Source organism: Brassica oleracea, chromosome C1 (genome assembly GCF_000695525.1).
Source record: "Brassica oleracea var. oleracea cultivar TO1000 chromosome C1, BOL, whole genome shotgun sequence".
Taxonomy (NCBI): Eukaryota; Viridiplantae; Streptophyta; class Magnoliopsida; order Brassicales; family Brassicaceae; genus Brassica; species Brassica oleracea.
The window spans coordinates 2,134,556-2,147,337 of NC_027748.1; the positions used below are offsets into that span (position 1 = coordinate 2,134,556).

The following is a 12,782-nucleotide window of genomic DNA, read 5'->3' on the forward strand; positions in this document are numbered from 1 at the left end:
ATTTAAAAAGTTAAATAATATTTTATTTTTGTAATAAAATATTATTATTAAAATTTTCAATTATTTTTAAAATTTTATTTTATCTACAGATCAAATCGGATATTCTTTAAAATTCTAAATCATTTCGGATATCAGAGTCACCGACTATCCAGGTCGCTAAAGATTGAATAGACGTGAATGCCTCCAAATACCCGGATATTCGATATGTGACTACCTCTATTTACGGATACAATTTATTTTTCTTTATATGAAAAAATTCACTTGTGTCAAGGCCTTTTTAATTAATTTTAATTTTATGTATTATTTTGAACAAAAATATCATTTAATATTAATTAACAATATCTTTATATATTTTCAACTATTTTTATATACTTTACATACACATACATGTCCACCTTGATGTGACCACCTTGTGACTAAGTATTTATCACAACTGAAGTATCTATTTTTTTTTGAAGTTAAAATATTTTTTTTTTAATGCTTATTTCACTCCTGACCAAATTGTAGTGAACTGATTTGTCTTAATAATTTTCTTTTCTTTTTCTTGAACTATTATCCGTTTACAAACTATGATATGAAACCATTAGTTCGACATGACAACTATCTAAAATTCATAACATGAAAATAAACAAATAATAGTAATTTTTGGTTTTTACCGAAAAAACTAAAAAATAAAAACCAAAAAATCAAACATTCTAACCGAATAAACAAAAATAAATATTAATTTAAAATAACAGTTATATTTTAGGAGATGAAAAAAAAATAACTTAAAACCGAACCGATATCCAGATTAAAAAGATTTAATGTGTTTTTATTAAAAATAACGAAACTAATAATCACATCCCGCGCAAGGCGCGGATTATTACCTAGTGTTAATTAAGTCTGGATCGTTACTGATGACAAATTTTAATCTACGTATTGTTATTTCAAATTTGCTTTAAGACCGAATAAAGAGAATCAAGTTTGATTAGTTATTTCCATTTGATCAATTATGATTTAAACTCATTAACCATTGATAATTATATTCTGGAAGGTTGGATTCAAATTAATTATGCTTGATTGCAGGTATGATATATAACTAAGAAAATTAGATTATGAGTGAATCACGTTTTAGGTAATAAAATCCACAGTTTGTTTAATATATATTGGGATATCGTATCTCTATGCAACCTTTTGAAAAAAAAAGAATCAGTTATAATAAATGTTCAATAACTACAATGCATAAGATATTAAATGTAAAGTTTAAGTTTTTGGTAAGTGAACTATCCAGCCAAATCGAATGCGGTTAGATAAAAGTTGTAATTTAGATTAATTATTTGTTTTAAATGCAGTGGCATGGGATAGTAATTTTTAAGAAAAACTCAGGGTTAACTATAACATCATGTTTTAATAGATTAGATATTACAAATGTATAAGTGTATAAACTAGTATACATTTGTGAAAACGTATTATCTAATACGATTATAGTGTTTTTCCTTGTGTTTGACAATGTGTATAATGCCAACTTCTTCAATGAATATACAATCTATGTTTTCTTTTAACCATCACAGTAAGAAACCTTACGAAGCTAGCAGTTAAACATGCTAAACCCCTGATTGGTTAGAAAAAGCCAGTTGTGTAAAAATAAATAATTATAATTAGTTTTTTTTTTGTATGAGCAATTTGTTAAAATGCTGATTGATAGTTTAAGAGAATGCGTTGTGGAAAAAGAAAATAAAAGAAGAAAATCTGTTAAGTGTTTGCTGCGCTCATATTAGGCTAAAAATGGGCTAAAACAAACTTTAAAAATAGAAAATAAACAAAATCAAAAAAAGGAGAAAAAGGAGTTTGAAAGATACAACGGTGGATTCTATTTCAGACGCGTAAAAATCTCTGAAACCTGAAAAGTTCAGTGCAAAACATTCTCTTATATCTTGTCTTTTTTCAGAGCTTGTTATTTGAGCTCTCCTTGTTTTTTTATTCCTCCGACAAGGACGAGGTTCCTAGAGAACTTAGCTTCTTGTTCTAAAACACATAATAAACAATATTAATCCAAGAGTTCAATGAGAAAGCATTCTCTTGATCGATGGCTCTTAACGGCCATTCTTGTGGTTCTCCTCTCGTCTTCTTGTACACTCGCCTCTAAAAAGGAGATGAAAAAGAAGACGAAGGGTAAGGAGGTGACTTATGATGGAACGTCTTTGATCGTCGATGGCAAAAGAGAGCTTCTTTTTTCTGGCTCTATCCACTATCCTCGAAGCACTCCTGAAGTATTATATATTTCAATCAAATAAATAATCTTCCGTTTCTTTTTTCTCATAAGGTTCTTTGTATTGACATAGAGATTTTTGGATTTGGTGTAGATGTGGCCAAGTATCATCAAGAGAGCGAAACAAGGCGGTTTGAACACGATTCAAACTTATGTTTTCTGGAATGTGCATGAGCCTGAACAAGGGAAGGTAACTAAAAACTCAAATCGATTTGTTTAAATCATGTTCAAACATATAAATATATGTGTTAAGATTTTAAATCTTTTTCGTTTGGTTGTTGTTTTCATTAGTTCAACTTTTCGGGACGAGCTGATTTGGTAAAGTTCATAAAGTTGATTCAGAAGAATGGCATGTATGTCACATTGAGGCTTGGACCGTTTATCCAAGCTGAATGGACTCATGGGTAAATAAATTCAACATTTTTTTTTTTGCTTATTCATTTCTTAAACTTTTCCCATAATGTTTTATGTGATTTTTTTTTTTTCAATTATATTAGAGGACTTCCTTATTGGCTTAGAGAAGTTCCTGGAATTTTCTTCCGTACAGACAATAAACAATTCAAGGTATTACATGTACACAAATGTGTGCCTTTTGTTACAAGTAAAGACATTAACAGATATAACAATAAAAACTATTGCAGGAACATACAGAGAGGTACGTAAGGATGGTACTCGACAAAATGAAGGAGGAAAAATTATTTGCTTCACAAGGAGGCCCCATTATATTAGGACAGGTCCCAAACAATAACCATAACACACTTACCTGATGATTTTATAAACATGAACGGTTCTGTAACGAATATGAAAATGAATTGCAGATAGAGAACGAGTATAGCGCGGTTCAACGCGCATATAAAGAAGACGGAGTAAACTACATTAAATGGGGATCAAAGTTGGTCGACTCAATGAATCTTGGGATCCCGTGGGTTATGTGCAAGCAGAACGATGCTCCTGATCCTATGGTAATGTTATTATAATGTCTAAGCTGTGTTTTATCTGAAATGGAAGAAAATGTTTAAAAGGATTTGAAAATACATTGAACAGATCAATGCTTGCAATGGAAGACATTGTGGTGATACTTTCCCTGGTCCAAACAAAGATAACAAACCGTCTATGTGGACCGAGAACTGGACTACTCAGTGAGTTTTTAATCATAATTAAAAAACGTAGAAACTTGAGATTCATTCATGAAAGTGACAAGATCATTACCATTTATACTAAAAAAATTACTTAACAGGTTCCGTGTGTTTGGTGATGCGCCAGTTAAAAGATCAGTAGAAGATATCGCTTTCTCAGTTGCTCGTTTCTTCTCCAAGAATGGAAGTCATGTGAACTACTACATGGTATAGTAACCACTTGAATTAATTCAAATAAATTGCGTCTGGAAATCTTACAAAAGATTGAGTGTTGTAATTCTTGAAATGAGTATATTTTGTGTTATAAATATTTGTAGTACCATGGAGGAACCAACTTCGGAAGAACCTCTGCTCATTATGTAACCACTAGATACTACGATGATGCACCCCTTGATGAATATGGTTTAGAGAGAGAGCCTAAGTATGGTCATCTTAAACATCTTCACAATGCTCTTAACCTCTGCAAGAAACCACTTCTTTGGGGTCAGCCTCGGACCGAGAAGCCTGGAAAAGATACAGAGGTATTATAATAACATGTAGTACTCACAAGAAAGATTCAGTGTTTAGAAATTACTCAACTATACTATATATGTTTGTAATTACAGATTAGATACTACGAACAGCCTGGAACGAAATCTTGTGCAGCTTTCTTGGCTAACAACAACACCGAAGCTGCAGAAACTATTAAGTTCAGAGGCAGAGACTATGTGATAGCGCCTCGTTCCATTAGTATTCTTCCAGATTGTAAAACTGTTGTTTACAACACTGCACAGGTGATGAATTTATTAAACTTCGGTTTATTCTAGCAAAAACAATAACAAAGTCTTTAACGTGTTATTGTTTATTTGGACTTGACAAGATTGTTTCTCACCACACTTCAAGGAACTTTATGAAGTCTAAACAGGCGAACAAGAAGTTTGATTTCAAAGTGTTCACTGAGCCGTTGCCTAAAAAGCTAGAAGGTAACTCTTACGTACCCGTTGAGCTTTACGGTTTGACTAAAGACAAATCAGACTACGGATGGTACACAACAAGGTAAATACTCATTTCATGTGATTATATTTATATATAAAAGACAGTTAAGAGAATCTTGACGTTAGTTTTGCCTTACAGCTTCAAGGTCCATGAGAATCACTTACCTAAGAAGAAAGGAGCTAAAACTAATTTGAGGATTGCTAGTCTTGGACACGCATTGCACGTTTGGTTAAACGGAGAATACCTTGGTGAGAATAGTGTAGAAATGATGTTAAAAAAAAAATGAAAATGAGCAATGATGATGATGATAATTTTTTTCTCTGCTGCCAGGAAATGGGCATGGAAGCCATGACGAGAAAAGTTTTGTGTTCCAGAAACCTGTTACACTAAAAGCAGGAGAGAATCATCTTGTTATGCTTGGTGTCCTCACTGGATTTCCAGTAAGTAACAAATATAATTCAACGTTTTCGAATCTATATATAGCTTGAAGATACGTTTCATAAGTGGTTGTCTTTTTTTTCTGTTCTTATAGGACAGTGGATCTTACTTGGAGCATAGATACACCGGTCCTCGTAGTGTTTCCATCTTAGGATTGAGTTCCGGAACACTTGATCTCACTGAAAGCAGCAAATGGGGGAACAAGGTTTGAAATCAATTTATTATATTATTTCTCTGTAACTAGTGTTTCAAACCAAAAAAAATATTTGTAACTGATTTACAACATTAAGAAAACATGTCCTTGATTTGATCCTCATTTTAAAAAATCTTTAGGTCGGTATGGAAGGTGAAAGACTCGGAATCCAAACCGAGAAAGGTTTGAAAAAGGTCAAATGGGAGAAATTCTCTGGAAAAGCACCAGGAATTACATGGTACCAGGTAATGAAAAAAAAAATCAGACTATAATGTAGAGATTGTCTAATAACCTAATGAATGTGAAACATTGCAGACCTACTTCGATGCACCAGAGAGTGAAAGCGCAGCAGCTATTCGCATGAGTGGAATGGGAAAAGGCTTGATTTGGGTGAATGGAGAAGGCGTTGGAAGATATTGGATGTCTTTCTTGAATCCATTAGGTCAATCCACGCAAATAGAATATCACATCCCTAGATCTTTCTTGAAGCCCAAGAAAAATCTTCTTGTTATATTCGAGGAAGAGCCTAATGTGAAGCCTGAGCTTATAGACTTTGTCATCGTCAACAGAGACACCGTTTGTTCTTACGTTGGAGAAAACTACACTCCAAGTGTTGGACATTGGATTAGGAAGCAAGACGAGGTCAAAGCCATCACTGATAACGTGAGTCTCACGGCTACTCTTAAATGCTCGGGAAATAAGAAGATCGCAGCCGTTGAGTTCGCTAGCTTCGGAAACCCTATTGGTGATTGTGGAAACTTCACACTTGGTACTTGTAATGCTCCTGTTTCAAAGCAAGTCGTCGAGAAGGTAAATATCAGATTCTGTTTCTTCTTGTTGTGAAGTGTGTAGCTTGTTTTAGAAGTAACTAACAAAGTAAACTTGTGCAGCACTGTTTGGGGAAAGCAGAGTGTGTGATTCCAGTGAACAAAAGCACATTCCAACAAGACAAGAAGGATTCATGCAAGAACGTTGTAAAGACGCTTGCTGTGCAAGTCAAGTGTGCTCGTGACAAGAAGAACTGAGGGCTGAACGAATGGTTCATATTCTGCGTTTAATTGACCAATTTCAAAAAGTGTTGTGGCAGTGTTGATTTTTTTCTCTCGGTTTGTATTTGGTTTCCTGAATTTAAACGTTTACATCCGATTAAGATATTGGAATCTGATCCGAGCAAGAAACAATTACATATTTAAACCATTATTTGTTTTAATAACCCGGCCCTTTTTGTTTAGTGTTTCCTTTTGTTTGGTAGAAAATAACAATATCGAGGAGCAAAAAAAATCTATGTATAATCGACAATATTTGGTTTAATTTAGTAGTGAGCATATCACAAAAATTAATATTTGTATTTCTAGTCGAAATAAACAAAAAATTTCTCAGACGTAATATCCTCGCCGATTAAAATTTCTGGCCATGGCCAATGCTTCTCGATGGTTTTGTGATTCATGGCTGTGTTACTGTTCATTGCAACTTAGTGGAATATCTACCAAAGATCGGTCGACACCTACAAAGTGGGGCATAACCTGAAACTGGACCTAACATAACGTGTTAGGTTTTGTTAGGTAGGAAGCTTCTTTAAAACCTTTTCTTTGTTTTTTGTATTTTCATTAGAAACGGTAAAGAAATAATGTTGGTTGACAGTCACCCACTAGATTGGCTCGGAATGGTATCTAATGGACGTAAAGCGTTTATTTTCTGCGTCATCAAACTAGCTTTATTCCAAAAAAAAAATTATTTAAAATTATGTTCTTACGTAAAAGAAGTGTTTCTATGGAATGTGAAGATTTGTAACCTAACAATAACATGCCTATAATTTTTTTTATAAAAGAACTAATTTACTGAAGATAGTTAGGAAAATGTATGTTAGATATTCCACTCTGTATGGGTGCCTATTGTAGGTGAGTATACATTTTGAAAGTTACAAAGAAAAATGTAATGTACATTTATTTTAAGATATGTTTGGTGTGTGGACAACAAATCACATGTATACTCTATCCAAATTCTTTATTGTTAAAAATTAAATACTCCATTGTGTCGGTAGCAGTTCAGAGTAAACGTAGACCATGAGATCTACCAAACTCTTTAAGATTGTCTTTCAGGTATCCAACAAACTCTTACCAGTAAAGCTACTTTCCTTTTATATAAAACGTTACTCCAAACATTTTTTTTGCCAACACTCCAAACAATTTAAAAAAAAAAAAAAAAATTATTATTGATATGTTTTATTGATACCTATTACAAAAATATGGCTATTAAAAAAATTATCAAGCATATTTCCTCATATTTTTAAAATGATTTGGGTCACCAGAATCGAAAATACGGAGTCGGAAATATCCGACTAGTTTTGGAGGCCAGTGACAATAGTCAGCTGTTTAATTTCTTCTCAACGAGAATCGAATCAAGAAAACTAAACTTTCACAAAATCATTAGGCCAACCCGTGTTGGTTTCTTCGTATATCGTTAACTTGGTTTACACACTACCGTATGCATGTATGCAGTGCTAAACTATATAGAAATTTTGTAAAATTAGGAAGGCACTGTCTTTTAGTATTTTACCTGGTGGAGAAAAAAAGAATGTTCACAAGTATTCAAAAATAGTTGTATGAAAATAGATTATACTCCCTCCGGATTTGAATATATGATGTTTAAGGTTGTGCACACATATTAAGAGAAATTAAATACTTACTTATATCAAATACTTTTTGGTTTTACTTTTAGTTAGTTTAAAGATTTATTTGAATCCCAATAAAATTCAACCACTTATATTTTTTACATTTTATTTTAAAAGCAAAATGCATTAATGAAAAGTAGAACATCATACATTTGTATACAAGAAAAAAAAACTAAAACATCATATATTCAAATCCGGAGGGAGTATCAGACTATTCGATGTAGAGTTTTAATCCAATGATTTATTCATGATAGGCTTGTGAAAAGCTTTTGTCAAGAAACCATGTTTATTGGTACCTTTCAAAAAAGAAAACCATGCTTTTCTAGAATTAGGTGGACGTTACAATTTTAGGAAAGCTGGAGTTAATGACGAGAAAAATAGTTAAAGGGATTTGTGTTTGGTAGTTGGGAAAGTAAAAAGGTGCATGTTAGGGCAAATCATTAAAGGAAGAAACCAAGAAAGCAGGTAGAAATCCACTCTCTATACTTTTTTCAAACTACACTGTGAGGCTTCACCTTCCACACTAATTTTTTTTGACATTTTTAGATATCATCTTTGGTTTTTGTTTATTCTTTTTTTCTTCCAAATATTCACGAAGGCGAGATTTTCCAGAAGCTGTACTCTACGGCCTGTACATTATAACTCCTGAACTGGAGCTAGTCACTAGTAAATATAGTTGTTTATATAAGATTTTACCTATGTGATTGTTTTATCACATTACTTGGGTTAAAAAATAAATGGAACTTTGATAATGATATGTAGATATTATAACTAACTCAGATTCCACAAAACGATCTGAGTAATGCTTTAAAACATTACTAACATGTTTTTCTTTCATTTTTGAGAATGCTACTAACTAACATCTTTAAAACTATTGATTTATCTGTTAGAAAAAACTATTGATTGAAACTACTCCTTCCGTTTCACAATGTAAATAGTTTAGACTAAAATCACTAATATTAAGAAAGTTGGTACTTTAAGAAAAATAATATTTAATTAATTAGTTCAACCAATTATAAAAAAATTGATATTATTTGATTGATTACCCTATATCCAATAAATGTAAAAATTATCTAGATATTTGGAAACTACTTATATTTTGAAACTAAAAATTTTTCCGCACGATAAGAAACGGATTGATTTGAATATTCTACTTTGGATGCTACTGCAACCTACTTACCAAACTCACAATGACAACTATTATCTTCTCATTATTGTAACATATATGCCCATGATTCGATGCAGTGTGAAACCATCATGCTTTGTCCCAAACAAATCCTTTCAAATTATTAGTTTTATCATCAAATATGTTTTCGTTCTTGCAATACCTTTCTGTAAATGTCTTGCACACACTCTCACATTGTTTTGTGAGTTATCATAAATTACGTTTAATGTTAGACCGTATCAAGTGGTAAATTTGTGGTAGTGTGTAGTGGTAAAAATAAAATCCTCATGAAATATGTAACACCGTAAACATTTTCTGACTCAAAACACTATAATACGTATGTGTTTTTTAAAAGAACACATACAAATATGTATCTGTGGTGGCATGCAAGTTCTCATAAACAATATACAAAACTCTAGGATTATTCGATTATAACGGAAGGCATGTTGCCATTCAAAGTCAAACGTGTCTGTCTATACATTATATATGGTTTCACACACCTACTCGGCTAAGTACGGTTGGACTCGACTTGAAAACGCTTTATAGCGTATTCTCATTGAGATTTCGAAGAAGAATCGTCTGAGATTTTGAAGAAGAATATCAAAAAAACGAAAAAAAATTAAAACAAATAATACTACAAATTTAACTTTATTAAATTGATCATAAACGGAGCCCACTAGCCACTACTTCAAACGTGTCTTACCAACTCTCTTCTAGAAACATTTTAAGGCTTTGCTCACCTTCCTCCAACCTCTCTCTCTCTTGAACATCATCTCTCCATATAACCCTAGTTTCATCGTCACAGGAACCAGAAGAAGAAGAAGAAGAAGATGGGGAGGTCTCCTTGCTGCGAGAAGGACCACACGAACAAAGGAGCTTGGACTAAAGAAGAAGACGATAAGCTCGTCTCTTACATCAAATCTCACGGCGAAGGCTGTTGGCGCTCTCTTCCGAGATCCGCCGGTCTTCTCCGCTGCGGCAAAAGCTGCCGTCTTCGTTGGATTAACTATCTCCGGCCTGATCTCAAGAGGGGTAACTTCACCCTCGAAGAAGACGATGTCATCATCAAACTCCATAGCCTCCTCGGAAACAAGTGAGAATCATCAAAAAAACCTTCAACAAACAAGATCCTCTGTTTCTCATGCTCTGTTTTAGTCATACTCTGTTTCTTATGCTCTGTTTTAGTCATACTCTGTTTCTTATGCTCTGTTTTTCATCTCAGATGGTCTCTTATAGCGACGAGATTACCGGGGAGAACAGATAACGAGATCAAGAACTACTGGAATACACACGTAAAGAGGAAGCTTTTGAGAGGAGGGATTGATCCCACGACTCATCGGCCGATCAACGAAGCCAAAGCTCCTTGTGATTCGTCTGAGACAAGAGAGACAGAGGACTCGCTTGTGAAGTTTCTATCTTTCAGTCGTCAACTGGAGAAAAAGGAAAGTTTTGGGGAAGAGAGAAATGATCAGAAAGGACTGATTTGCAAAAAAGAGAGAGTTGAGTATTCGATTGTTGAAGAAAAGTGCTTAGATTTGAATCTTGAGCTTAGAATCAGCCCGCCATGGCAAGACCAACAGCACCATGATGAGACCAAACTTTGGTTTGGGAGAGAGAAGTACATGTGCACTGCATGCCGTTTTGGGTTGGGAAACGGCAAGAAGTGTAGCTGCGATAATGTTAAATGTCAAGTCGAGTACAGTAGTAGCAGCAGCAGCCATTCTTCAAGCGATATTAGTAGTAGCGTTATTGGTTATGACTTCTTGGGTTTAAAGTTAAACACTAGCGTTTTGGATTTTAGTACTTCGGAAATGAACTGAAATGTAATGAAAAATATCAAGAAATTTATTGAAAGCTGTGATATTAACAATTTTAACATATTGTTGTGTTTGTCTAATTTCATACTCAATGGAATTTTGAAAAAAATAGCTACTCAATGGAATAAAAAAATATAACCTTGGCCTTAATACAATACAAATTTCACATGGTTCATAAATTCAACAATAAGTTAAATTAATACCATAGTTGTTAGTATTTATATACCATAGAGTTCATGCTAGTTTAGTATGAGATGTGAAAATTTTATAGTGTTCCCTAACTGAACTCGTTTGGAGTAACTAGGAACAACGTAATGCCAAACCCATGCTTGACAAAATGTCTTTGGTTATTCCCAAGAGATTTGACATTTCAAGGAAGTAGATAAGCTATGTATGGATGAGAGGCAGTGAGAACGATTGAAAGGTGTTTACTATTACTAGTGCATGTTTCTATTCATTGTTTCGTTAATTTCATCATTTTAATATCAATACAACGCATACAATGTGCGCAGCGTGTGTTGGTACAATGTCTTTTTCACTCGACTTACAAAAGTAGAATTTAACAAGAGTTTCACTATCTCTATCACCATATTTCCAAAAACAATATACTACTAATATTATCTAAGACATTAGTATATATGGTGCCGGTTTTTTCAATGATATTTCAACGTTAAAGTAATTAAACAGTGGTCACACAAAAGAAAAGGTAGAGATGAGAGATCACATGAACAGAACTGTGATTTAGTAGTTTGGTATTATATGATCCTAAAATTAAGATATGACATATATTATAAGACAAATGATTCTGAGGAATGTGAGAAATACGTAGAGATGAAACGATATCTACAGAGACGATATCTATAGAGATTGAACGAACGACCATAAGACGTATTCATCTATTACCTCCAGGGGAAAGAATATAAAGTTATAAACTGATGGAGGGCATGAAACGGTGAATTAGGAATAAAGACTTCAAGTCTTCAAAGTTAAATAAATTATAGGCTTCCTATCCACAACGAACATTTCATCTGAAGGTGAAAGTGTTACGTTTTTTGTTTTCTCCAGACAAGTAATAAAAATGAGGGAAAATGATAAATGCTCTCGTTGAAAGTCGAACTCAAGACCTCCCGCTTACTAAACGGGTGCTCTAACCAACTGAGCTACGAGAGCTTTTGTGCTATTTGAAAATATGATGGTTTGATATTAACTAGAAGATAATAAGGTATTGATAAACTTTTCATTGAGTTGGGTTTTAGTAAAGATTGGTTCGAGACCCAAGACACTAATTTTTAAACATACGCAACTTTGTAGGCCTTCCAATTCTTGTAAATTCATTATCCCTTAACAAATATTAAAGGGATCCACCATTAGGCGATTTGGATCATGTGATGTGTGTGTTTTACTGATAAGACTATGCAAATTGAGTAAATTCAGCTGTTTCAAATCCATAAAACTCAATTCCTAATCCAGCTACAACACTAGGCCCAGTTGGAAAAGTTTGTAAACATAACATCCCAAGCAATATATTATTGAATGCAAATTCTACCAACTAGTCCACAAATCACACACCATCACCTAATGGTTATCTTTTTTCTTAATAATGCTTATCTCATACGTTTATATGCCTTGTGTATATTTCAACCCTTTTCTTCATATCTGATAGACTGATACAATATCTATATTATTAAAAGAGAAGTATCCATTTAAAAATGTTCTTACTTTATTAATTAAACTTGTTTGTGCTTTTCAGTTGCATTTATGAAATATATTAAAACGAATAAAACTGCCTAATTTATTACTTCTCTTTTCAGTTACATTAATAAAATATGCTTAAATGAATTTAAACTTCCTATTTTATTGTTTGTCTTTTTCAGTTACCTTAATGAAATATCCTTAAATAAATTTGAACATAATGTCATTTAATCAACAAAAAAAACTCATGAGTTAACTTTACGTGCATAATTTTAATAATAAAGATTTTTAAAAACGTGCATCATTAAAATGTTACCTAAAACATGCAACACTAATATATAACATGCATCAATAAAACTAGAATTTGACTCACACAATTGTACGAATATTATTTTCAGTTGATTAAATTTAAAAATAATTATTTATTCAAAACATATATAAGAATGA

At 32.9% G+C, this 12,782-nt stretch overlaps 2 protein-coding genes and 1 non-coding gene across 3 annotated transcripts; 2 read left to right on the forward strand and 1 right to left on the reverse strand.

Annotated features, from left to right (window-relative positions):
• Window positions 1-1,939: 1,939 nt before the first annotated feature.
• On the forward strand, window positions 1,940-6,204 carry LOC106341259 (beta-galactosidase 11). Its single transcript, XM_013780067.1, has 17 exons — window positions 1,940-2,249; window positions 2,343-2,438; window positions 2,540-2,652; window positions 2,746-2,812; window positions 2,890-2,982; window positions 3,067-3,210; window positions 3,293-3,387; window positions 3,486-3,591; window positions 3,702-3,905; window positions 3,990-4,157; window positions 4,244-4,419; window positions 4,498-4,607; window positions 4,690-4,799; window positions 4,892-5,002; window positions 5,131-5,235; window positions 5,306-5,800; window positions 5,881-6,204. Exons 1-17 carry the CDS (start codon window positions 2,043-2,045, stop codon window positions 6,013-6,015), a joined length of 2,535 nt encoding a protein of 844 aa, XP_013635521.1. The 5' UTR covers window positions 1,940-2,042; the 3' UTR covers window positions 6,016-6,204.
• Window positions 6,205-9,523: 3,319 nt separating this feature from the next.
• LOC106342089 (transcription factor MYB32-like) lies at window positions 9,524-10,708 on the forward strand. The gene is made up of 2 exons (XM_013780921.1): window positions 9,524-9,919; window positions 10,049-10,708. Exons 1-2 carry the CDS (start codon window positions 9,657-9,659, stop codon window positions 10,644-10,646), a joined length of 861 nt encoding a protein of 286 aa, XP_013636375.1. The 5' UTR covers window positions 9,524-9,656; the 3' UTR covers window positions 10,647-10,708.
• A 1,031-nt stretch (window positions 10,709-11,739) lies between these two features.
• On the reverse strand, window positions 11,740-11,813 carry TRNAT-AGU. The gene has a single exon. It is a non-coding gene; the product is annotated as a tRNA-Thr (tRNA).
• Window positions 11,814-12,782: the final 969 nt, after the last annotated feature.